The sequence below is a fragment of the Zalophus californianus genome, chromosome 2 (assembly GCF_009762305.2).
Source record: "Zalophus californianus isolate mZalCal1 chromosome 2, mZalCal1.pri.v2, whole genome shotgun sequence".
Lineage (NCBI taxonomy): Eukaryota > Metazoa > Chordata > Mammalia > Carnivora > Otariidae > Zalophus > Zalophus californianus.
The window spans coordinates 21,701,065-21,725,818 of NC_045596.1; the positions used below are offsets into that span (position 1 = coordinate 21,701,065).

A 24,754-nucleotide genomic window follows, 5' to 3' on the forward strand; every position below is an offset into this window, starting at 1 on the left:
CTCCTGCCTCTGAGAATGTCAGCCTCAGAGAGCAGGGGTTCTTTGTTTATTTTGTTTATTAATGTATCCCAAATCTATCGGGACTCTGTCCTTAAACCCAGTTTTGTTTCTGATCCTAGGAAGTCTGGTGAGATCTTTTGTCATCTGTGAGCATGTTTTGTTTTGTTTTATTTTGTGAGCTAAGGCCTTTCCAAGTTGGGTAGCCTCTTAAATCTTTTTTTTTTCCCCTGGGCTTTCACCTTAATTTCCACCCCCTAAGATTTTGCCATTATGATGGTGAGATTTCCCCGAGTCACTGAAGAGTTGGCCTAAATGACAAACCGTATGCTGCTTTTTCTCCAAACCCCAGTCTTTCACATCACCTCCTAGGGGAGTAGTATGTGGGAGGAGTAGTCTTAAGGCTCCTACTAACACAGCTACATGGGAAGAGAGAGAAATGAGCCTTGGGCCTCGAATGAAACCTCCCCTAGATGCTTTATAGTGACCTAATTGATTTTCTCAATACACATGACACATTTATTAACGGTCATGTAAAGATGGGGTATTTTTGCTAATCCGTGGTTTTTACATCACAGCCTCACAAACCTCAGGTATCCTGGAGATACCTCAGGGACAGGGCATGCTGGATGTGCAGGATTCTGCTTTTATCTGGGTATTGTGTTTCTGTTTAAGATTTTTGTTAGGAAACAAAAAGTGATTCCTCTGAAAAGGTTTGGAAACTGCTGGTATAGAGATTAGAATGTACCTTTAGCAATAATATGTAATTCAAGGTTGTTTAGTTGAATATAATACACACACACGCTGGTGTGTGTGCATGCCTGCATACACATACCACAAATATACACAATTATACTGTGCCCATTGTGTGGCACAATGACACTGCGTCATTGTGTCTCCAGTGCCTAGAGCGGTGCCCTATTTACTTTGATATTCAGTAAATATTTGTTGAATGAATGAATGTATCATACCTGATGGGCATTGGCTACTCAGTAATTCAGTTCACCCAATACTTTTGAGTACAGGCATTTCTGTGACCATGAGATATATGCATTCTTGAAAAGGTTATGTTTTGTAAAATTATGAACTTAAAAATTACAGTTTATGAGAAAAATGGGGTTGAAGCAGGCTACTCAGAACCTATGCAGCTTTGTAACCAATGCACTAATAGTACTAATAAAAATACTAGCACAAGTTCAAAAGATGTGTTAAATTCCTAATCAGTCAATACAGTAGTGAGTATAGGCCTTTACAAGTAGGTCAAGATAACTTCATGGAAGGAGGTGTTAGGGTTGAGGTTGCTAAATTATGCAGACAAAGGCAGAGCCCATGAATTTGAGAAGTGAGCCACAAGCTTTGCTGACACAGGCGGTGGCCAAATTGGACTGAGAGGGAGTGTGAGCAGACAGTAAGTATGTTCATAGCCTGGACATTTGCCATTGTGTTTGGCCATTCTGGATACTTTGCATCCATCTGCTGTTACTTGGAGGTATAAAATGATAACATGTGAGGAAAAGTCACACTTGAAATGATAGACTTTTATATTTTCTTGACATGATTCTTGTTTACCAGTTGCATATAAGCTAATTTCTGACACAGAAACACCTGTAGCAGAACAGGTTGTATCTATGATGTACTAACTAGGCATTGGATGCCAGGTATTCATGATGAATGAAATGTATCTCTGGGCTATGAGGTGTAAATAGCTGAGTAGGAAAGACAAATAATTGCAATAAATGGTGATGTGTATCATAATAGGAGTAAGTATAGGATATGGAGGTAGCTCACTGGAAGGAGTAATTAACTCTCTGGTAGGATTATACATGGAAGCTGCTGTTTGTGAAAGGCTGTGAAGGTTGACCAGGAGTTCTGGGAGGGGATGAGGAGGTGGACCATAAATGGTGGCCCCTCAGGGCTCTTTCAGGTACCTGAAATTTGCTGGAAGTGGAAGTGGCATGCTGTAGGAAGTATGTGGGCTTTCAAGCTATACAAATTTAAATCCCAGTCCTTCTGTTGATGAGCATTAAGACTTTGGGCACATTTTAAAATTCACTTATAAAATGCAGTTTTTATGTGATATAAATGAGTAATGTAGTAAAAGTGCTTGGCATAATTCCTGGCATCATCTGGTAGGCACTTAGTAAATGTTGACTTGTCCTTGTAATGATGGTGAGTAAACTAAAATGTTCCACTGTACTGAAAGTTTTACAAGGTTTTTGATTGAGTCTCATAATATTCATAAATAAAATGAGCAGATATACTAGGCTAAATACTTAACCGTTGTAGTATACAATTCTCTGGAGGGTGAAATGGACCTAATATCTTTATGGAGTTGTCAACTGGGGAAAAGTAAAATTGTATTATGCAGAAATTGATCCTGATCTCACACAGAAAAATTTCAGTGTTACCTGAATGTACTTTTTTTGCTTGTGTGGAGAATGCCTGGTCAGTTTGTACATGGCAGCAGTCCAATACAAATGAAAGCCATTTTAAAAATTAGTGTTAGATTTCAGATAGATTTTGATAAATTGGATACGTTGTTAGAATTACTGAATGCAGTTAAAGAGTAGCCAGATTCCTGATGAAGGAAAATGTAGGTAGAAAATTATTGGTTATATATAAATTTTAAGCATCATAATAGATAAAAAACTGATTAATGTACTCTTTTTAAAACTGGTAGCTCATTGGGTTAAATAGTTATTATAACATGTGACAACCATGAGGTAATCTTTCCATCCTGTTCAGCATGGGTCTTATCTTACGTAATGTCACTGTATAATTTTGGGCTTTACAAATTGAATAGACATTTGGAAATTTTGCAGAAGGTTTAATTTAATTTAATTTTTTTTTTTTTTTGGATTAGAAATTTAAAGGAACTGAAATTGTCTGAGAGAAGAGAGATGTAGGCATTTAAATAACGGTTGTTTTCAAGTGTATATAAATCCTAGCTAGAGAGAAATGATCAAGAGTATTTTCTTTCTGTTTGGAAAACAAAAGTGTAAATGTGACATAAAAGGATTTGTAAAGGAAAAAGATTCCTTACTTTGGATGTTAAAGTTCTAAAAGTAAGGAGGATTATAAATATTTCCTTTATATAGATCCTTGATATTCATAAGGATATTCTTCTGGGTATGGAAGTATACGTGGATCTCTACATGCTGATAAAAATCGACCAATTTTTTAGGTGTATGCTGTTGGTTACAATGAGACTGGAATGAAAAAAAAATGGAAGGATATCTGTGCATATTGTTTAGCATTATGAGAGGAGTAAAGATACAGACCTTGCACATTAGAAGGTGTCATTATCTTTGTGGCATCCATTTATACGATATTTACTTGTATATTTACAGTATGCATGGGATTCCCTGTGGTAGAGCACGAAGTGTAAGAGAAGGCCTTTCTCCTTTTCGGTATTGTTACGTGTGCACACATGAAATATTAATAACAAGGGGCTTTCGGTATTGTTACATGTGCACACATGAAATATTAATAACAATTAATGAAGGCGTGATTAAATGCTAGGTAAGTGGTACTATTATAAGAGATTAAGGAAATGGACAGATTTGTTATGAGGAAGTCTTCATTAGGGAGATAACTCTTGAGCAGGATTTTGAAAGACATAAAATGTTCTTAGAAATAATAGAGTAATATACAAGTTAGCACATTAAAATGAGTAAGTGAATATGTGTAATTCCAGACTTAAATTCTAAATCCCTCAAATAAGCACAATTTATAAATCAGAAATATAATAATTTTTTTAGTTTTAGTCTATAAATCAGCATTTTAATATTTGTCTTTTGTTATTAGATGTAATACTTAACCTTTTTGTGTCTTAGTTTTGTCATCTGCTAAATGGGGGTAAAAATTGTGTATCACATCAAATTGTTGAGGATGAAATGAATTTGTTGTACATCTGCAGTGCTTAGAACAGTGCCTAGCACATAGCAAGTGCTTAATGACCATCCCTTGTTACCACTCATTTTATAAGATGGCTGTGAACATGGTGCATGTGGGGATTTGGAGACTGATGCAGTTGCAAGAGGCATCTGAATTGGGGAATAGTAGAAAATAGGTCAGTCAGAGGGAGACCAGACTAGGGAGCCTTGATGTTTAAACCTGATGAGCTGCTCCAGGAGTGGTAAGGAAGATTCTGCTCATAAACCAGTGCTTACCACTTGGTGGTGGTGCCTTATAGCAGTGTACTAAGGAAGCTTGATCTGTGTCTGGTCTCAGTAGCAAAGAAGAATGTTATTGTAGAAATTAGTGGTGAGCAGCACTTACTGTGTCTGTGGGAGGTGGTAGTGTATTTTAGCATTTTTATCATTATCGCACTAGATATTAGGAACTATTACAGCTTCTTGTTTCGGAAAGCCTTATAATATAGAACAGTTAAGGAAGATGAATTCACTTAGGAAGACTAGCTTTGAGTTTAATGTGTAATTCTGAGAAGTGTTTTAAAGGAAGACTTGAATCAACTTTTTCCTTTTGTTCAGAATGAATTCCACTTTTTTTTCTTCCTTGTGATTTTAGATCCATTGGGCTTGAGGAGAATCATTTAACAGATTCATACAGGGAACATATTTTAGTAAATGTATTTATTATGAGCAAGGCATTGTCCTAGTTACGGAAGATACACAGATGAAGAATATGTTTTCCGTCCTCCGCCTGTCTGTGGTCTGTTACTGGAGAAGGGTCTGTTAACACGTAATTAAAGGATGTGATATGATCTAGCATCAAGGTATGTGTTAGGCACTGTGGGATGTGCGAATAGGAAGTGTGCTGGTCTGCCAGAGGGCAGATGAGGCCAGAGGGTTAGTTGCATGAAGGGACATTTATTTACCTCTCATCTCTCCTCACCCCTTCACTGGGAAGCACTCTGCTGGAGTAATTGCTTTCAAGATATTTGTAGTTAATATAGCACATTTTAAAAACACAGGGCTCTGACTATGCCTCAAATGCTGGTGCTATTTTATTAACTCAGGTTTTTAACACTTTGCAGCTTTTAAATGATACTTTTGGTTTCAGGAGAAGCTGTTCTTAGCTGTCTGTAGAAGTACTGAGTTTTCATTGTCTTTGGAAAGCAGTTTATACAAGGGAAAGCCTGTTCTTGAGGTAGAGTCTAGTTTCAAAATGACAAATGTCATTATTTGTACTACTAACAAAAGGCTTTTGTAGTCTTAGTTTCTTGTATGTGGAGAATAGGCAACACAGACATACTGCCCATTTACTCTATCAACCAACTTTTAAGTGTGCTTAACATGGATTTTTGTTGGAGGAGTAGCATGAATATTCCTTGATCAGTTTGCAAAACACTGTTCTGTATTAATCAGAATTGATTTTTGTACTTTGCATAAAGTGTGTCCTTTTTAGAATAATCAAATAGCTTTCTTTGATAAAATTATCTACATGAATTCAGAGCACTCACAATAAGTTTCTGATCTTACTTAATCATTATTTTATGTTAGCATTTCAGTCTCCTTGTTTCCTTCATTTCATATCTATTTATTGGGGTTAACCACTTAGGTGTTTATTATTTTCATTTTCTTCTTTCCTGTTTCTCTTTCTCTTTTATTGTTGACCCTTTTCCTCTTTTACTTCAGGATATTTTTAGAGATTTAGGGTCATTGTGTATACTGATTTGCTAGGATTAGTTATGCCTTTTTAATCTGTGGAAGATACTTCACTTTGAGACAGCTGTGTCTTTTATACTTTTTTTGATTTTATTCTGAAATAGAGACTACCTCTCAGAATAGGATGCAGAGACCAATTGCCTATCACATCCCTCTGTACTTTGGGTTCTAGAAATTTGACAGTTTCTGTTCTTTGGGAACTCATGAAATAGATATGTTGCGAGCCTCATTTTTTCTCAAATAACAAATTTTCCAGTATGTAATTCATCATATAATGAAAGTTTTCTTATAATTTAAGGAAGTACAATTCTAAGATTGTTTGTAAATTTGCCTTATTATGGTTTCCTGTGCACCTGAATTATTCTACATTTCTCCTCTGCTATGTTCACAGACTCAAGGAATACCTCAAGTTTGGAGTACAGTAACAGAACCTTCTGCAGAAGGTAAAAATGAGGGCTGTCCACTTTTCACTGTGATGGACTATTTAGAAAACAGTAGTCTTTCTTAAACATCTTACTGTTCATTCTTCCTTTTCCCCAACAGTTGGGAATCACTTTTATATAGATTTGTGTTAAGTTTTGCTTTACCATTCTTTGTTTTGGGAAGTGGGTGGGTAGGCTGGACTCTGGTTACAGTTCTGTTATGTTAAAGTATATTATTGCAGGAGATACACTGTATTAAATTCTACTTGAGGTGGAACAAAATTTTATTCTCGTTCTTTTGGATAAGGGACTTGTTTGTTGATAGTAGTATTCTCCTCTTCAGAGGTGGTCAGTTGTACAAACATCTTTTTTCTTTTTAAACAAGTGTGTGTTTACTTGGGTCTTTTTTGCTATTCCACTGAATGTTACTTAGCAGTTTAGAAGTAATTATAATAGAAATAATGCAAATTACAAATACAATGCAGATAAAATTTTCAAAGATATTAAATAACCATTTCATTTGCAATATGAACATGACTTGTTTCTGAAAACTAAACATTTTTGAAATTCTGGATCATATGTGTGTATATGTTACATTACATATATAAATATATGGCTCAGAATGAATGATAAAAAATAGGGTAAATCACATAGTATGTGTGTCATACTTAAATACTTTTCACTTTGTGGATGGTTACTCTATCTAAATAGAGTACTTAGTGCAAATAAAGCTTATTTTCCAACTTCTCATCTGGTTAAGGTGCTCTTCAATATGAGATCCTTAATGAGCATTCTTCTAACATTTGGCCAGTCTTTTGTTTCTCTTTCTGTCAGTGTGAATTCTTCCATATGTTGAAAATGGTGGACCATTTAGATACTTTTGATTTAGAGTGTTTAAAGTTAACTGCTTACTTAAGTTATTAGTTTAAAAGTGGAGTCTAAATCAGTCTGACAAAATGAAATAGTAAATGTGATTTCCATTGAAGTAAATTAAGTTTTTACTTCCATCATCAATTCTTTTCCTTAGCATGTAATCAGGTAAAAAGAGTATAAAACAAGTGTTTATCACTAGGAGCTTTTGGTTGCTTAAGGGCTGTGTTCTTGAACAAAATTAACAACAGAGAGTTGTTATTCACTCACATAAAGGTATAATAAGGTCATATTGACTTGAGAGTTCAGTAAGAGTAGGGAAAGAGAATTGTGCCCCTGGGAATACTGCTAATAAGGCAAAAGCAGAGGATTAGCTAATGAAATAAGTAATGGCCATCAGAAACATGGGAGCTGAATCAGGTACATTGTCTTGGAAGTCTAGAGAGGAAAGTTTTCAGGAGATAATGGATGGCTGTATAATTGAGGGCATAGTCTATCTTATTACAAGGTATCTGTTGAAGGCCTTCACAAAGAGTGGGTTTTTTTTTAGGTCTCTTTAATAGGAACAGATGTATTCCTGAGAAGATGATTTATGCTTATTTTGTGAACCCTATGACTGATTTTGTTTCCTTTGTCTACTTTTCGTAGCTGTTTTTAAGGATCTCATGTATATTCTGTGCATGTTCTAACTTAGTTTTATTTTATTTCCCTGTTCCATTGCCATCTTTTATGTTATTCTCTTTATGTTATGTGAATCTTTGTAAATCATTTCTTCTCACTCCCTCCCTTCCTTAGTTGGGGGATAGAGAGAGAAGAGATGAAAAGTGGCTAGTAGTTCTGATATAGAGAAATACGATGTATTGGGAAAAACTATTAGACTTGGCAAGAAGAAAATCATTAACCCTCAAGAATCAATTTAAACATTGGTATGGGGAATTGAGTCCCACACACATACAAAATTAGCGTTAAAAAAGATTTAAGTGGAAGCCACCTGAATGTACATAGGTGGGTAAATGAATAAAGAAAATGTGACATATACATACAATGGAATATTCTTCAGCCTTAAAAAGAAGGAAATTCTGACACATGTTACAACATGAATGAACCTTGAGGACGTTATGCTGAGTGAAATGAGCCAGTCACAAAAGGACATATAGTGTATGATTCCATTTATATGAGGTACCTAGAGTCGTCAAAATCATAAGGACAGAAAGTAGAATGGTGGTTGCCAGGAGCCAGGGAGAGGTGAATGGGGAGTTATTGGTCAGTGGGTACAGAGTTTCAGTTTTGTAAGATGAAAAGAGTTCTGGAGATGGATGGTAGTGGTGGTTGCACGATAATATGAATACTTAGTACTATTGAACTGTACACTTAAAAATGGTTAAGATGGTAGCTTTTATGTTATATGTATTTTAATCTCAATAAAAAATGATCTAAGAGAGTGAGTAGATAAGAAGTAGAGAAATGGTGGGCAACCCTCTATTTAAGATATAGGGAAGAAAATGGAGGGAAATTGAATGGCAGTTACAAGTGGCTAGTATGATCAAAGGAATGGTTTTCTTAAGAACTGATAGATTTGACTGTGCTTAAAGAAACAGGGAAGCACTCTACTGACATTTTTAAAAGTTGAACATATAGAAAATTTTAAATTCAGGAACTACTTTGTTCAAAAAGTACTATGTATAAAGGTTGGTAATTGGGATTATACCTTATTACATCACTTAATATCAGCATTTGTTTTCTTCACCAATATTTGTGTTGGTTTATGGATTGAAAAGATATCGTTAGCTAATAAAAGATGAATTTAAGCCAAGACAGGCTTGTTGACAGAATTGCTAGCTGGCACTCACAGGCATGTCACTAAACATTTTCAAATCCGTCATAGAATTTATTTCCTATGAAGAATTTGAATGACAATTTAAAAACAGTATCTTAAACTTTTGGGAAGGGGTTGGGCTGGGCTGGGAAAAGGGGAATTGGGAGGTTGAGTACTTAGAGAGGGGAGGCCCCAAGAAAGACCTTACCTTTTAATTTGCTTATGCATTTATTTGGTTTCTGAATTATATGTTGTAAGAATATAGAATTCTAACATCATTATTTTCCATGTTTTGACCAGTACCAAATATCTTGTGGCAGAATTTTTTTTTTTTTGTGGCAGAATTTTAATGATAGTGCTACAGCTCTACTACTACAATGAATAATAATAGGTTTCTGTGTACTAGCTGCATACCCACTGATCCAGAGCCTGTGACCTTAGCAAAGGTAAGCATGTCCCAGATTGCAGTGTGAGATAGTTGAAGATTGATCTGCTTTGGTAGTTGTCTAAATTTTTCTCATCTGTTTTTAATGAGCATGCTTAGTTGCATGAATCTGACCTTGACATAGACTGCATTCTCTTTTAGATGTGTAATTGGAAGCTTTTGGATGTGTAATTGAAAAAAAGGGGAGGCTAAATTTTAAGTTAGTGAATAAATGTTTTAGGGCTGTGTCCAGATTCTTTGAATGGTTTTCAGGAATGCCCCTAAAAGTAATCATTCTAGTTTCTAATGGAACCTGCACTATATTAAGTAATGGAGGCTGAATTTATCATAAAACTAAATGCTTAATAAATTCCTGTGCATAACTGATTGTTGAACATGTTTTGTTGAGTGGCTTGAAATTATAGCATACTGTGTTCTTTTTTACTACAGAGCTTTATTTTCAAGTTTGAGCAGTTTATGTGTTTGAGTAAGTCTTACTTTAGTGGCAGGAGATTAATTGGGAACTTTGTTGTAAAGATACTTTATCACCAATGATTTTATTAATCACAAGTGATAAAAATCACACACATCTCCATTCATTCATTAAGTCATGAAACATGTATTTAGTTCTTCCTGTGAGATGGCATTATTCTGGGCTTTGGGGATAGAACATTGAGCAAATTAAATATCCTTCCCTCATGAAGTCATTACTCTTTTAGGGAGAAAGATAGTAAACAAGTTTGCATGTGTGCATGTAGATACATACACTCATAAGAGTGCTGGAACAAATAAGTGATAGGATAAAAGTAAAGCAGGGTAACACATAGTCAGTGACCAGGTAGGGCAAGGGCTTTTTAAGTAATGTCATTTAGGAAGAACTCCCCAGAGAAGTGATACTTGGTTATAGATGAGCGTTGAGAGTAAGCCAGAGGGGGGTATAGATGAAGTACATTCCGGGTTTAGGGATCAGCCAGGCTAAGACCCTGAGTCTGGTGTGACCTCAAACTATTGAGAGGATTCTGAGAAGGCTAGTATAGCTAGAAGGTCCTAAGGGATGGGGTGAGTAGTAGGAGACATATAAGATCCAAGATGGACAGGGGCCAGATCTCGTAGGACCTTGTAGGGCCTAATAAAGAGTTTGGGATTTATTCTAAGTATAATGTAGTCTATTGTACATCTAGCTTCATTCTCTTTTGGAAAGATTACTGTAGTAACTGTGTGGGTATTAGCCTCTTGAAGAAAAGGGGCAGGAGTAGAAGTGGAAGGCCGTGAGGCCTTGAGGCTCTTGTAGTGACCTGGGGAGGTAGCAAAGAGCAGTAGCAGAGAGCAGAGAGGATGGTAACCATTGGATTGGATTTGGGAAGTTGATGGGGGTGAGGACAGGAATTAAGGATGGCTCCTAGGTGTTATGTACCTGCGGTATTAAAATTTCTTCGAGATGGAGGCAATTAGAAAAAAATCTGAACAGGCCCAATTAGGGGACTAATAATGGGAAAAGAGAGTTGATCAACACTGAGATCAAGATGCAGAGAGGTGAAGGACTGAGTGCCAGGAGGTCAGGAAGCAGAGGGAGGAGCCAGGAAGAGCAGTGAGATGCGATATGAGGAGAACTGAGAACGTAGGGTCCTGGAAGCCTAGGGAGGAAATGTTTTAATAAACAGGGCACAGTGTGTGTCAGATGCTCCAGAAGTTCAAATGAGAAGGTGACAGAGATTGGATTGACGAAGTGGTAGTTGGTGATCTTGACAAAAGCAGTTGCCTGTAGTGGTGAAAGTGAAAGTCTGATTGGAGTGGGTGAAGGAGGAAGTGAAGATGGTAAATACTGTTGACTTTCAAACTAGACTTTGAGAAGAGAAGATAGCAGAAAAGCTTAGCAGGGGTGGGTGGGTGGGGTCTGGCAGCATGTGTCCCATGGTATAAAATATAGCTACCCTTTTCAGAAATATCTGGTATGTTCTTGATATTTGCAGTCTAAAACTTGGACTATAAATGGATTTTCTTAGGGGCCTTTTTTGGTCTTAACTCTGAATCTTATGATAATTAAGTGTATCATTTCCCAAATACAGATGCTTTATTAAATCCCATTTTGGTATTTTAATGAAATGAGCCAATGTAACTCTCAACACTGAGAATTGTATCTGTAAATTTTACTCCACCTCTCCCCTTTCTAGAATCTTACTGGCTATTACAAATTTTCCCTATTGCACAACACTTCTTACTTTGACAAGGTGAAACCCTTGTCGCTGTGTTTACTTACGATCTCTAGATATGTCTGTACCATGTAAGAGGAACTATAGGTGTTTTTTTAAAAGCATCATTGGAGGACAAGAAAAAATTTGTGGTGGCAGAAACCGGGCGCTGTCCATTCTGAGTTGCTTTGGAAATCTTGAGAAAGGGATACTCTCCAAATACCTGTAAATTCAGGGAATCGATGATTCTTGGTACAAGACCTAAACACCCCCAAAAGGCAAATTCTATTCATCAACTTAAGAAATATATGAGAATATCAACTACTATTCACAACTACTGTTACATTTATAAAGAGGAAGAATGCAGAGGGTTTTTGCAGTATTGTGTCTTCATGATGTCCTAGAGTTCTTATCTAAGTTACTTATGAATTTTTGCCAAATGAAGCCTTCTCAGTAGGGAAAAACAACAAATGTAACATCAGTCAGCCAATATATAAAGTTTATTAAGGCATCCAGAGAATTAATTGTCTTGCAGGATATGCCTTTATGAAATTACAAGAAGAGTTTATTAAATTATAAGTAGTTATAGGTAATATCTTGTTATCAATTCTAGGAAAAGCAATACTTCTTTGTGACTTAGGCTACTATAAGAAAGGGTAGTTTTGTAGTTTACAGTGCTGTCTTCATTTTCCATATTTTTTTAAATTTAATTTTATTTAAATTCAATTAATTAACATATAGTGTATTATTAGTTTCAGAGATAGAGTTCGGTGATGATTCATCAGTTGCATAGAACACCCAGCGCTCATCACAACGAGTGCCCTCCCTTTCTTTTTTTTTTTTTAAGATTTTATTTATTTATTTGAGATAGAGCAGGAGAGAGAGAGCACACGCAGGGAGGAGGGACAGAGGGAGAGGGAGAAGCAGGCTCCCCGATGAGCAGGGAGTCTGAGGCAGGGCTCCATCCCAGGACCCTGGGATCATGACCTGAGCTGAAGGCAGATGCTTGACCGACTGAGCCACCCAGGTGCCCCAACAAGTGCCCTTCTTAATGCCCATCACCCAGTTACCCCATCCCCCCACTCCCCTCCCCTCCACCAACCCTCAGTTTGTTTCCTATAGTTAAGAGTCCCTTTATGACTTGCCTCCCTTTCTGAATTCAGCTTACTTAATTTTCCCCCCTTATGATCCACATTTTTTAGTAAAAAATTTGGGTGATATTTTTTCAAAAATGAATTTCATGTCATTGTGAATGTCTTTGCTTTTTCTGCATATTAATAGGAAGCAAGGAGCAGAGATCTCAGAAATATCAAATGGATGAAATATTTTTATTAGAATTTGTGTAGATTGAAAGCATGTAGAAACTACAAATAGATATGGAGCTCATCTTCTAGAATATAAGGATTTGTTTATTTTGCAAGTAAATTGGTTAAACGGTGGGATCTAGAGGTGATTGTTTCTGGCTGGTCAACATTTTCATTAAAATAAAAATCATTACTTAATAGAATAAAGTATATTGTTTTCATGTAATAGCAAGTATAAGAAAGGGCAATTTATAATTTAAGAAGAACTCTGAATTTAATTATTAGGTAATAGCTAATAATAAGCAAAATAAGCAGAATCACTTTCTTCTCATTTGGCACAGCTGGGGCCCAGGAGAAAAAAAAAAAGTTAAAATAGGAAAGCACTTTGGGATCTGAGAAATAAGTCAATTACAACAGAACAAGGGAATACAACTGGGAATTATTGAATAGATGATAGAAAAGGCAAAAAACTCTGAAACAGGTTATTTCAACTCCAGCCCATGAAAGTGGAGAAATAGTAAAGTTTACATGTGTTTTATTTACATGTAATTTAAACAATGTAATTATTCCTAAAAAAAAGACTACTAAAATTTCAGATTATTCCTGAATGTAACCTAAGTTAAGGGAATTGGTTTTCCTTTGAAGTCTTGGTTTTCGAAAGGCATCATAAATATTTCTGTAGTAGTTTATTAGTTTTTTGCAGGATAAACATCCTAAATCCATATTAGAAGCTTTCTAATAGTGTGAATTTAGTATCGTATGTCTTTTCAACCTGGTACTAAGTGAATAAGGAACAACAAGTAAACTTTATGGGTTCTGAGGCTTCATAATTACTGAGGCCTTTCATCTTTTAGACACTAATTTCTTGAGAAACCTCAAAGTACAGCTATGCTTTTCTTGGAGAGACAGTATCCCAAAGTAATGTGGAGCTTGACTGCCTGTATTCAGTTCTTTACATAACACTTAACTAGATTTGTGATCTTGGGCAAGTGCAAGTACCTTAATCTCTGTGTTCCTAACTTTCCCCATTTGTAAATGTAGCTAATCATAGTACTACCACCTTAGAGGATTATGTTGAGGATTAAATGAATTACTGAATATGCAGAGTGTAGAACAATACTTGATAGCTAATAAGGGCCTAGTGTTTGCAGTTATCATTGTTAGGGTTAAGAGATTACTGTATTGAAGAAAAACACAAGCTACAAAGTACTAGAGAAATGAGCAATTATTAGAACTCTACCTACATAATTGAGAAAGAATTAGAAAGATTTCTTTTTAAAATTGTAATGTCTTAACTGAAAACAGTTTTAAGTTTCGTGAAAAGTTGCAGGACCAGAACGAAGAGCTCTCACATACACTTTGTCCAGAGACCCTCATTCCAGTTTTGCCATTTGTCCTAATAATGACCTTAATACCCAAAGGATCCAAGAGTATGCATTATACCTAGTTGTCCCTCTCCTCTTTAATTCGGAACAATTCCATAGTATTTCCTGGACTTCCGTGTCTTTGGCTTGAAATTTAGAAGAGTGACATTTCACAGATTGTATCTGAATTAGGATTTGTTTGAGGTTTTCATATGATTAGATCCAGGTAATACATTTTGGGTTGGACTGTTACAGAAATGATCCTTTTCATTACATCTTTTTAAGTGGCAAATGGCATCTATTTATTTGGGTACTGATGGTATTTGATCACCTAAGATAGTGTCTGCTTTTTTTTTTTTTAACTGTAAAGTTACTTTTTTCTCCTTTGTAATATTTTTTGTGTAGAGAAACTTGGAGACTTTGTAAAAGCATATTCCTCATATCACTTGCACCCACTAGTTTTAGCATCTGTGGGTATTTCTTGCCCGAATTAATTAACTCTCATGATTGCCAAATTGTAATTTTTTGAGTTACATCATTCCTTCTATTTATTAGTTGCATTCTGCTGTAATGAAGAGATTTAAACAGTGTATTGTCAACATCTTGTCCTGTGAAGATGGTAGGGGAGATGACAGATGTATCTTGAAAGTAGAAATTGGAGAAATAGTGAATCTCAGACTCTTATGATCTGAAGATTGATCTTCTGCACTTACTCATGTATATCCTTGTGGACTCTTGGATTTCTCCTTTATTCAGTGGGCTGTAATTTGTTGCTGTCATTGTTTTGATACTCAAATCCTTCCATGTTTGGCTAGTGGAAAGCCTTTCAAGCTGGCTGACTTCTGTATTCTTTTGTATGTATGTCTCCATCATTGTTTGAGCTCCTCCTTACTTTCTGGCACAAAAAAGATGTTCCAGGCTTATTTTGTTATTTCTCAGCCCTAGCCCTGGAAACAACCATTTCTTCAAGGACTCCTGGTTACGTATAGTTGACATTGTATTTAGAAACCATGATTTGTGCACTAGGTATGCTCATTGCTACTGAGGTGTTGTTGCCAGGCCTTCTCAGTGAACAGGTTAGAAGCACATACCTTTATATCTATTTCTCACTCTATATTAAAGAGTCTTGAGTATTACTGATGTCTGATACCAGTTAATACTGCTGCCAGTATCAATTCTAGCTTAATTCTAGCTTAATCCCTTTCCCTACTTTTGCCTGCTTTTACTCATCATGAAAAACCTTGCCCTGTTATCTTCAAAATATTTTCTTATTTGCCAGCCCCCCTGCACATAGCCTCTCTCTTGACTCTCTTGGGCTGCTACCTTACCCAGGAGTCTGCCATGTATAGACCTGTGCCCTCACAGAGCTGCCACCCCACCCCGTGTCCCGGTTATGTAGACTCTGATCACCACTAGCCTATCTTCCCATCCCCTTATGGAATCTAGCCACTGCCAAGCAATTGAAAGATTTTGAAATGAATTTGAGAATTAGAAAAAACTTGGGAGAGGAGTTTGAGCGCTCTCCAGTGACACTCTGTCAGTGAGTCTGTCTGTATTTTTATTACTGAAGCACATTATTCACATTTTTCCTTCTTCCTATAACTAGCTATTGACAAGGGTCCCTGTGAATGGGGAAGTTATTTAGTATTTTAATGTTTTAACTATGTGGCAGTACTCAAAAAATGAGAACTTTTCTTAAAAGTCGTTTTGCCGGTAATAACTAGTTAAACCACTACTGTATATAGTAAATGAAACCTAAGTTGGAAAATGTTATCTACCAAGTAAATGCAGCTAATAGTATTGGTGAACTGTTAGGTTTCTAAATGCTAAACGTACTAGAAAAAGGCATATGTAGTTGCAGATCAAATAAAAACTGCCTGAGTCTTGAAAATGCTCCTGCCATTGAAATTGGTGAATTTTTCTGTCTAGAAGAAACTAGGATTAAAAAGTTTTGAATGTAGTGTCTTTTCCTCCCTGGAGATTGTGTGACAAGCTGTGAAAACTCAACTTTTAGCTAGCCTTTAGTTTAATCTCCTTTAGAAAGAAAGTATTTATTAACTGGGCTTTTGCGTTCATTTTTTGTTGAACTCCCTCTTAAAGTCAGTAATTTTCTGACTTCGAGCTTTCTAATAGTCTTGGTAATAATTTCTTGACTCTGATGTTTTACATTTTATCCAGTGCGCAGTAGTAATTACTGTGAACTCAGTAAATAGTTGCTGAATAAAAGAATCCCAAGGTGCATGTAGAGAAAATCTTTTGAAGAAACTTTCAAATTCCAGGGAAAAAAAATAATTGATCATTTTAATAATTTTAATAGCAGAAAATTGAAGCAAACATTTGTAAAGCTGTCATTTAAAAGTAGAATTTCTGTTGTTGTTAAATATACTCTTTGAAAGGCAGCATCTGCTCCATTTTATGAGACTTAGTCATACTTCTGAAAATGTTTGTTGCTTTATCTAGAAATGACACTAAAAGGAGTGAATGAAGGTGACATTTTCCTGGCAGTCTTGGTTGTGATAGAATCACTTTGTCATCTATTCACTCATCCAACAAGCATTAATTGAGTTCCTAAGACATATCTGCCATTCCACATTTTAGTGCTAGCTATATTTTTGACATTGTACAACATGTTGGGAATATGAAAATGAATAAGAAGTATTGTTTGCCCTTAAAGAACTTACCTTCATTTGATGTGAAATGTTCTTTTTATTCTCAGTTCAGTGTTTAAAAGTAAATAAATAAAGAGGAAGGAGAAGGGCAGCTGAGGGCTGAGTGTAACATGAAAGAATGTATAACCAGAGATGCAGCCACTCTGTCCCTAAGGTGATATCTTTAATGACACAATAATGAGGTATTTAGGAAAACTTGATTAAACATTTAGGTTTTTTTTTTTATGGCCCCTGAGTCCACTGGTTTGTGGACTCAAGAAAGTGCATTCCTTTCATTTCCTTAATTACAAAAAATTTCTGATCCATTGTTATTTATTGTGATAATTATTTACATTTGTAGAGTAGTTTCACCATTGCTTAGAGTCATTTCCACATGCATTTTGTTAATCTTCAGAACAGTCATATAATTTTAAGACTCTTGTTTCTCCAGTTTTTATTTTTAAGACATGTTTTTGTTGGGCGCCTGGGTGGCTCAGTCGGTTAAGCGCCTGCCTTCGACTCAGGTCATGATCCCAGAGTCCTGGGATTGAGCCCCACTGGGCTCCCTGCTCTGCAGGGAACCTGCTTCTTCCTCTTCCTCTGTCTGCTGCTCCCCCTGCTTGTACGCTCTCTGTCTCAAATAAATAAATAAAATATTAAAAAAAAGATATATCTTTGTTATTCCTCACCATCTTCATGAAATTAAGGGTTGATACTACACCCTGTTTAAATTATAGTAAGATCACAGTTTACAAGAGAAAAAGTAATAAAGTCTTCCCTTAGTGTCCATTTGTACCACTCTTGGGAAGCTAACACCCTGGTAATTTTTATGTTCTGAATGTTCAGACATTTGCCAGCATTTATGAAGTGTGCCTCAAAGTTACATGTAATTCTTGCATGTTGAAAGGTAAGGAGCTCATGAGGGAAAGTGTGTTATTCGTCTTGGGTACAACTACCAATATCAGGACTTCCCAAGTTCAGGGTGTGGCTTTTAGGTGTCCAAATATAGCATGTTGCAGGAATTTAGTCTATGCTACAGAGACATGCCCCGCCGAGCAGCGTGCAAATGAGGAGCTCACATTCTGGCACCGTTCTAAAGATAAGCCTGTCTGGACCATGCAGAGCAGCTGATCATCTATTTCACTCAGAAGTCACACCACAAAATCTAAACTGGCTGAGTTAAGATGAAATGTGGAAGGCTTTAAACTTTTTCATCTTCTGTATTCTAAAAAGTAATTTTTAAATGTTTCTATTGCATTTAGTTGAAGTTGCTTTTCATCAAAGCCCTGCTGTATTGTACCTTAGATTAACTGCATTTTCCTGTGACAAGTTATTTCTGTCACTGTAAAGAGACCTTCTGAGGCTTTAGTTACTTGAAATTTTATAGTGAAATTGAATTTAGAGACATGATCAATACTGGTGTGCACCTATATTTTAGAATTCAGTACTTCATATAAATATGCCCATAATTCAGATGTTTTTTAAACCACAAATAATTTTTAGCTTCTTTATCAGAGAAGCTGCAAAATATAGAACTGCTTTCAATAACCATTTTATATGGCCAACTTTAAATGTAGTGGCTTTTTTTAATAATGTTTATTCTTTCTCCTCCTTAACCCTTTTACCAAACCTGTTGGTACTTATAAAGATGTTTTCATGCTTTAATAGAAGGTAGTGAGTTTGTATTGAACTGTACTGTATTTAACTCTACAGTACCATATTATGGTATCAGAAGTTGATTTTTCTAAAATACATTAGTTTGCCAAAAGAAACTGTTATGCCAGTTGTTTTCTTAATATTAAGAACATTACAAGTGTGTGTATGTTTTGTTTTGTTTTTACAGAGGGAGAATGAGGGGCAGGGGGAGAGGGAGAGAGAATCTTAGGCAGACTCCATGCCCAGCATGGAGATTGACAGGGGCCTCCATCTCACCAACCTGGGATCATGACCTGAGCCAAAATCAAGAGTCGGACGCTCAACCAGCTGAGCCACCCAGGGGCCCCAACAAGTGTGTGTGTGTTTGTTTATTTGTTTATTTGAGAGAGTGAGTGAGCGAGCACAAGAGGGAGAGGGAGAAGCAGACTCCCCACTGAGCAGGGAGCCCGACACAGGGTTCAGTCCCAAGACCCTGGGATCATGACCTGAACTGAAGGCAGACGCTTAACCGACTAAGCCCCTGAGGCATCCCTCAACAAGTGTTTGTTTGTTTGTTTTTTTACCATAAATTAAGGATATAGCAGTTTTTAAAAAATAGTAGGAGAGCTTATAAGACATGAAATACAGAATAAATGTGTATATTCAAGTTCTGATGTGGCTGATGGTGACTTGGGCTGTATTTTGAAATGTTTTCGCCATGCAGAGGAGGGAGAGGAGGAGGAAGAGTGTAATGGTTAGAAGTTGGGGCTTTGAAGTCAACAGATGTAGTTTTGAATCCTATCTCCACTACTTACGTGAATTTAGGCAAGTTACTCATATTTTCTGAGCCTCAGCTTCTGGATCTGTGGGACCAGGATTATAATATTACTTGTAAAACCTACATCATAGGGTTGTTGAAAGAATTTCATGAAATAATTCATGTAAAGCCTTTAGCCTAGTTATTGGAAATTGCCAAGTGCTCACATAATGTTAGCTACTGCTATTATTAGCATGTTCTATGTGCACACTAATGCCTTAAAATTAGAAATCAGTTTTTTCTCACAATATTTAGGTGATTTTACAAATCATCTTTGAAGGTTTTCAGCATGTACTTATATTAAATATTTATATAACAGATGAAAACTTATATGCTGGTACTTCACTAAGCTGTTTTGTATTTTTAGGCCTGTAACTTAATACAAGTATATGGCTAAGTACACTGGGTGCATTGGTTTTTAAGATTGCCTTTTATAGATTAAAGGAGCAAGTTAATATGTATATTTTAATCTTCTAAAGTGTATCTTTCACACTGGTTTGTGTATATCATACTTGCTTAAGGCAGGGGTGGACTGGAAGCACACAAATTCTCATCTCATCCTGCTGTCAAACACACAGGTGTAAAGTGGCACCTTTTAACTTCCAGGATGTTGTAGGTCTCTGTGATTCTGATTTGGAGTCAAGGATTATCCAGTGCTGCTTTGAAATATCATGAAATACCATGAAAACAGTATTTTTTGTCTTTTATACAACTCTAGGCATGGTATGTCAGTAGATCCAATTAAAAACAACAGAACAGGTTTGGTTCCCACCTTTAGGGAAGAAAAACATCAGTTACACAAAGAGCTAATACTTAAATGGCAACTTTATGCTGGGCTGCATAGTTCCTGCCTTATGGAAGCTTACAGTATAGTAGGGACATAAGGTGTAGTTAGAAATAAGGCAGCATGTATGATGTGCTATTTGGTACAAATACTAAGTGTCATAGAAATTGTTGGGGGGAGATCACTTTCAGTTGCAGTGTTTCTTCTACTTATAACCAGTTTGTACATGAGGATGTACCTATGCATGATTCATGTGTTTCTTTTAGAAGGCTGCTTCAGCTGGGTGGCCACAGGAATGCTAGCTTCTCTCTCTGTTGCTGGCTATTTCTAGCCCTTCCTATCTCATCATTCTCCCATTACTACAAATCCTCCTGCTGTCTAAAAGCTTTTCTCCCCTTAGGTCCAGTTATCATTTTCCCTCTTTTTCAAATCATGGGACTGACACTTGAAAGAGGAAGGGGAAGAGAGGGCAGCTGTTTTGGTGCAGAATCAGGAACTTCGTTCCCTATTACAGAAATAGCCCTGTTGAGAGCAGCAAGGGGGAGGGATAATGAAAAGGAGAATCCTTATCTTGCCTCTGTTCCTGTGAAAATCCATAAACGCGTGCCCCCCACACATCCTACATCTCCACACCCACTCATCTCCTGAAGATTTGGTTCTACTCACCGTCCTGTGCCCGCTCTATCCTGTTCCCCACCACCTCCTTTGTGCCAGAGCCCTGCCCCAGCTCTGAGTCCCCTGGCTCTTAGAAGTCTTATCATTTAGGCTTTAAGTTCCAGGAGTCACCCCATGATGAAGAATTGGCATAGCTCCATTGAGCTATTGTGTTACTACTTCCAGGCCCTCAGGAGGTCACAATGTGTCCTTGATGTCTGTAGTGGAATCCCAAATCTATTAATGCAATTACCTATAGCAGATTGCTCATATATAAGGTATAACTCTTGTATCACTATTAGTACTATGTGTCTAGAAGGTTTGTTTCTAAGAGAAAATGTGTTTTAAGTTTTAAACAGTGAGTTATATAAGGAGACACCTGTATTGGCAGTGAACTTGGATTCTGAAAATGAGAGTTCAAATTCTAGCTCTTCCAGTTCATAGATATGTGTGACTACTTGTGTAATTACTTGGCTTCTTTTGGCCAAGGTTCTCTGTATAGACTGTAGAGAGAACAGCTATCTCTCAAATGTGGTTATGGGGGGTTTAATGAGAATATAAGTGAAAGGGTATAATAAAATGTAAAGTCCTGTATCAAAGGAATGTGGCTTTTTGGTGTTAACAGTCACTGTGTTAGGTGAAAAAAAAAACAAACAAGTTCTTGCCTTGTAGGAGCTACTCACCCAGGGGATAAGACAATCACGGGCAATTCCATGAGAGTATGTGATACATCCTGTGGCAGATATATGTACATGTGATCGGGGGCACAGAGGAGAGCAACTATAATCTGAAAATGGATGGATAGGGGAGACTTCGTGGACAAGGGACTTCCTGATCTGAGTCTTAAAGGCCAAGGAAGAAACATGCCAGGCAGAGAAGGAAGAAGAAGGGAAAGCCATTCCAGGCTGAAGGAGTGGCATGGGGGAATATGGTACATTCAGAAAGCTGCAGATACGGCTGGAGGTATGACTGGAGCATAAACTCTCTACTTGTATTGCTTAATTTGATTATTGAGACCACTTACCTAACTCTAAAAAGGCAATTTATTGCACAGTGGTTAACAACTCTAGAAATAAACTTGGTCTGAAACCTGGTTTGATCATTTGCTAATCTGTTATGTCTAATTAAGAACTTCACCTTCATAGACTTTTAAGTTCAGTATGATGATCAAGGTACCTACTTCAGCGGGTTGTTGGCGATGAGTATTTGAAATAATGTTTGCAAATCTCTCCTGGTGTTTAATACACACACAATAAACATTAGCAGCAGTTTTTGTTTCTGTCTTGAAAGTTTTTAGAGTTACTTTTCCCCCATCAGTATTTTATAATCTACTTTCTAGCCTAGCTGTTTAGCAGTATTTTAAACACCAACTTTTGTTTGTTATAATGGAATCAGAATTTGAATGAATTTTTAAAGATGGTCTAGATCAGTTTTCTGTGTTAAGAAACCGAGTCACAGTTAATCACCTGGCTGTCGTGTCCTAGTGAATCTGTGACACAGGTGGGACAAGAATCAGGTCTCTTTCTGTTGGCCTTGGAATAAATGTCAAAAATCACTCAGAGACACAGTTTCTAGAAGAAAGAATATAAGTTAGCAGTACAGAAATCGGCATTTCTATAGATTTGCAGATGGGAAATCTAGGTTTTGAAGAAATGCAATATCTTTCTCTGGCTGCCCTCTGGTGGAAGTGCTGTTTAGCAACAACACATGTGAAAGAGCCATGAGAGGCAGGTGATGAGGAACCAGGTTATTCTTAAAGGAGTGATTCCTTTGCCATCAAGAATTTCTTATATGGACAGATTCCTATTTCTGTTCATTTGGGTCTCCTCACTAAAGTGTGGGAATAGATTTTCATAATACCTGCCAATTAAACATGTTTTACTTCATTTATTCAAGAGGATCCAACAGATAATTTGTTGAGTGTCTTTTGTGTACTAAATGCTAGGAATAGAAGCAAGAAGCATGTGCATTAGTGAAGTAAACAGATGTTGAAATAATAATCATACAAATAAATAATTATAATTAGTTAAATGTTATGCCTAAAAAGTACAGAGTGATTTATGACCATTAGCAATGTTTGGGAAGCCTCCCTTGAGGAATTAAAGTTTTAACTTAGGGAGTCTCAGTAAAGTAAATAGACAAAGATGAGTTATAGCAATGGAGAAAAGAATCTCATACTGAGGAAACAGCATGTGCAAAGGCCCTAGGGAAGGACAAAGTATGATCTCTCCTAAGAAATGAAAGACAACTAGTGTATTTGGAGCAGGGAAAGCAAATATATAATACAAATCTTGGTCATGAGAAGTGGAGGTATTTACTAGGCATCACCAAAGAAACCAAAAGGCACAGGAAGAAGTGAACCTTCTTCCAAAGTAAACTGTGTGCTCTTAGTTAAAATTTTGTTGTTCTAAAGAGTCATAGTAAAGAAAATTACTTTAGAACCACTGTAATACTCTATTTACAGAGTAGAGTAATATTAGGATTTGGGCACTTTAAATGTGTATTTTTTTCACTTGATTTTTCTTCCTTTCTCTCCTGGCTCATTGGGAATTGAGGGAATATTTTGATGTGCTGGAGTGTTGAGATCAGGGACTTTTGTTGTGGATCAGTTGAACAGCCATAGAAATGACAGAGAGAATCTTATCCTGTTTTCTTGGCTGAGATTTTTGTGTGGGTGTGTGAGGTGCAGCTGCACTGTTGGTTTCTTGGCAATCAAGACAAGCAGTTCTCAGTGCAGTTCATGCTGAATGGGAAGAAACTTAAGAGAAAAAAGGCTACTTTGAATATATTAAATTCAGTGGAAAGCACCGAGGGCCTGAACCTTTGGCTGCTATTCTAAGTTATTTGGCTAAATGGACACAGCAGCCCCAGGCACATGTCCAAGCTTATGGCAGAAACACATGAAGGAGAGAAGATTTTTAAAATAGTCAAAGCTTTGTCTCAATAGAAAATTATCAACTACCATGTGTAATTTTTAAATGAATTTTTGCTAGTTAATTTTTCGTTTGTGATTTAAGCTTTTTCTCTAGTGAGCACTTAATGAAAAAGGCAGATTGTGAAAAATTAGCTTTGCTTGCAAAAGTGAACTCATAATTTTCTGTAGTTTATCAGAAAGATGTTTCTCAGATTTATATATACATAGATGGATTCTTAGGTCTGCTTTTATTGCTCACTTGTTTTCTTCATTTTCCTTTGACCTTTCTGTGGCCTATAAGCACTTTGTGTTCCCAAACCCTCAAATTAAATGCAGACAATATGGAGCTCTTAATTTTTTAAGGACACTTGCATCCTTCCCTTTGGATAATCTTGTCATTGTCTTTTGTATTCTTCAAGCAGGGATGTCTGAGTCGCTCCCAGTCTTTAACTGTTTATTTCTCTATTACTGTTTAATATTAGCGCTCTCAGAGTAGCATAGTCAGGTCCTATAGTTGGTTGGCCTGGGTTTCTCTCCAGTCCTGCTACTGACTATCTTGGTCCCCTTAACTTCGTTTTTTTTTTTTTTTTTTTTTTTAAGATTTTATTTATTTGACAGAGAGAGACACAAGCAGAGGGAGTGTGAGAGGGAGAAGAACGAGAGAGGGAACACAAGCAGAGGGAGTGTGAGAGGGAGAAGCAGGCTTCCCGTGGAGCAGGGAGCCCGATGTGGGGCTCGATCCCAGGACCCTGGGATCATGACCTGAGCCGAAGGCAGACACTTAATGACTGAGCCACCCAGGTGCCCCGGTCCCCTTAACTTTTTAGTTTCTCATCTCCAGAAATGGAGATAATCATGTCAGTGCTTCATGAGGTTTGTTTGTTTGTTTTTAAATAAGGCCTAAAGGAAAAGATGAATATAACGAGCTTAATTCAAAATAAGTGTCCAAGAGAACAGATGCTATGACTGGTCATTTTCTTCATGATTAGGGCCAGTCTTCCAGAATCCACTGTCCTGGGTGATCTCATTTAGTGTAAAGACCATCCGAATGCTGATGACTCTCAATTTTTCTATCTTTGTTTCTAACCTCACTCTTCCTGAAGCCTCCAGACGTGTATAAGTGACTGCTACTATATATCTACACTTAATTATCTAATACATACTTCAAATATAACATGTCTAAAAACAACTTCCCATCTCTGTCACACATTCGTCTACTTGCCTTCCTAATCTGTTCCTCCCCAGTCTTTCCTATCACAGTTAATGGTAACACCCTCTGTCCTTTT

The 24,754-nt window shown here is 36.8% G+C and overlaps 1 protein-coding gene across 3 annotated transcripts in view; it reads left to right on the plus strand.

Annotated features, from left to right (window-relative positions):
• The window catches only part of STIM2 (stromal interaction molecule 2), a 139,504-nt gene that overhangs the window by 86,997 nt on the left and 27,753 nt on the right, over positions 1-24,754 (plus strand). Inside the window, exon 1 of one of the 3 annotated variants that reach the window (XM_027599132.2) lies at positions 21,283-21,517. The exons of the other annotated variants lie outside the window; for them this stretch is intronic. Within the exon in view, the coding sequence (XP_027454933.1) occupies positions 21,352-21,517 (166 nt within the window). The 5' untranslated portion in view covers positions 21,283-21,351. Of the gene's footprint in view, positions 1-21,282; positions 21,518-24,754 lie in introns of those variants that run through there. 3 annotated transcript variants of the gene reach the window in all.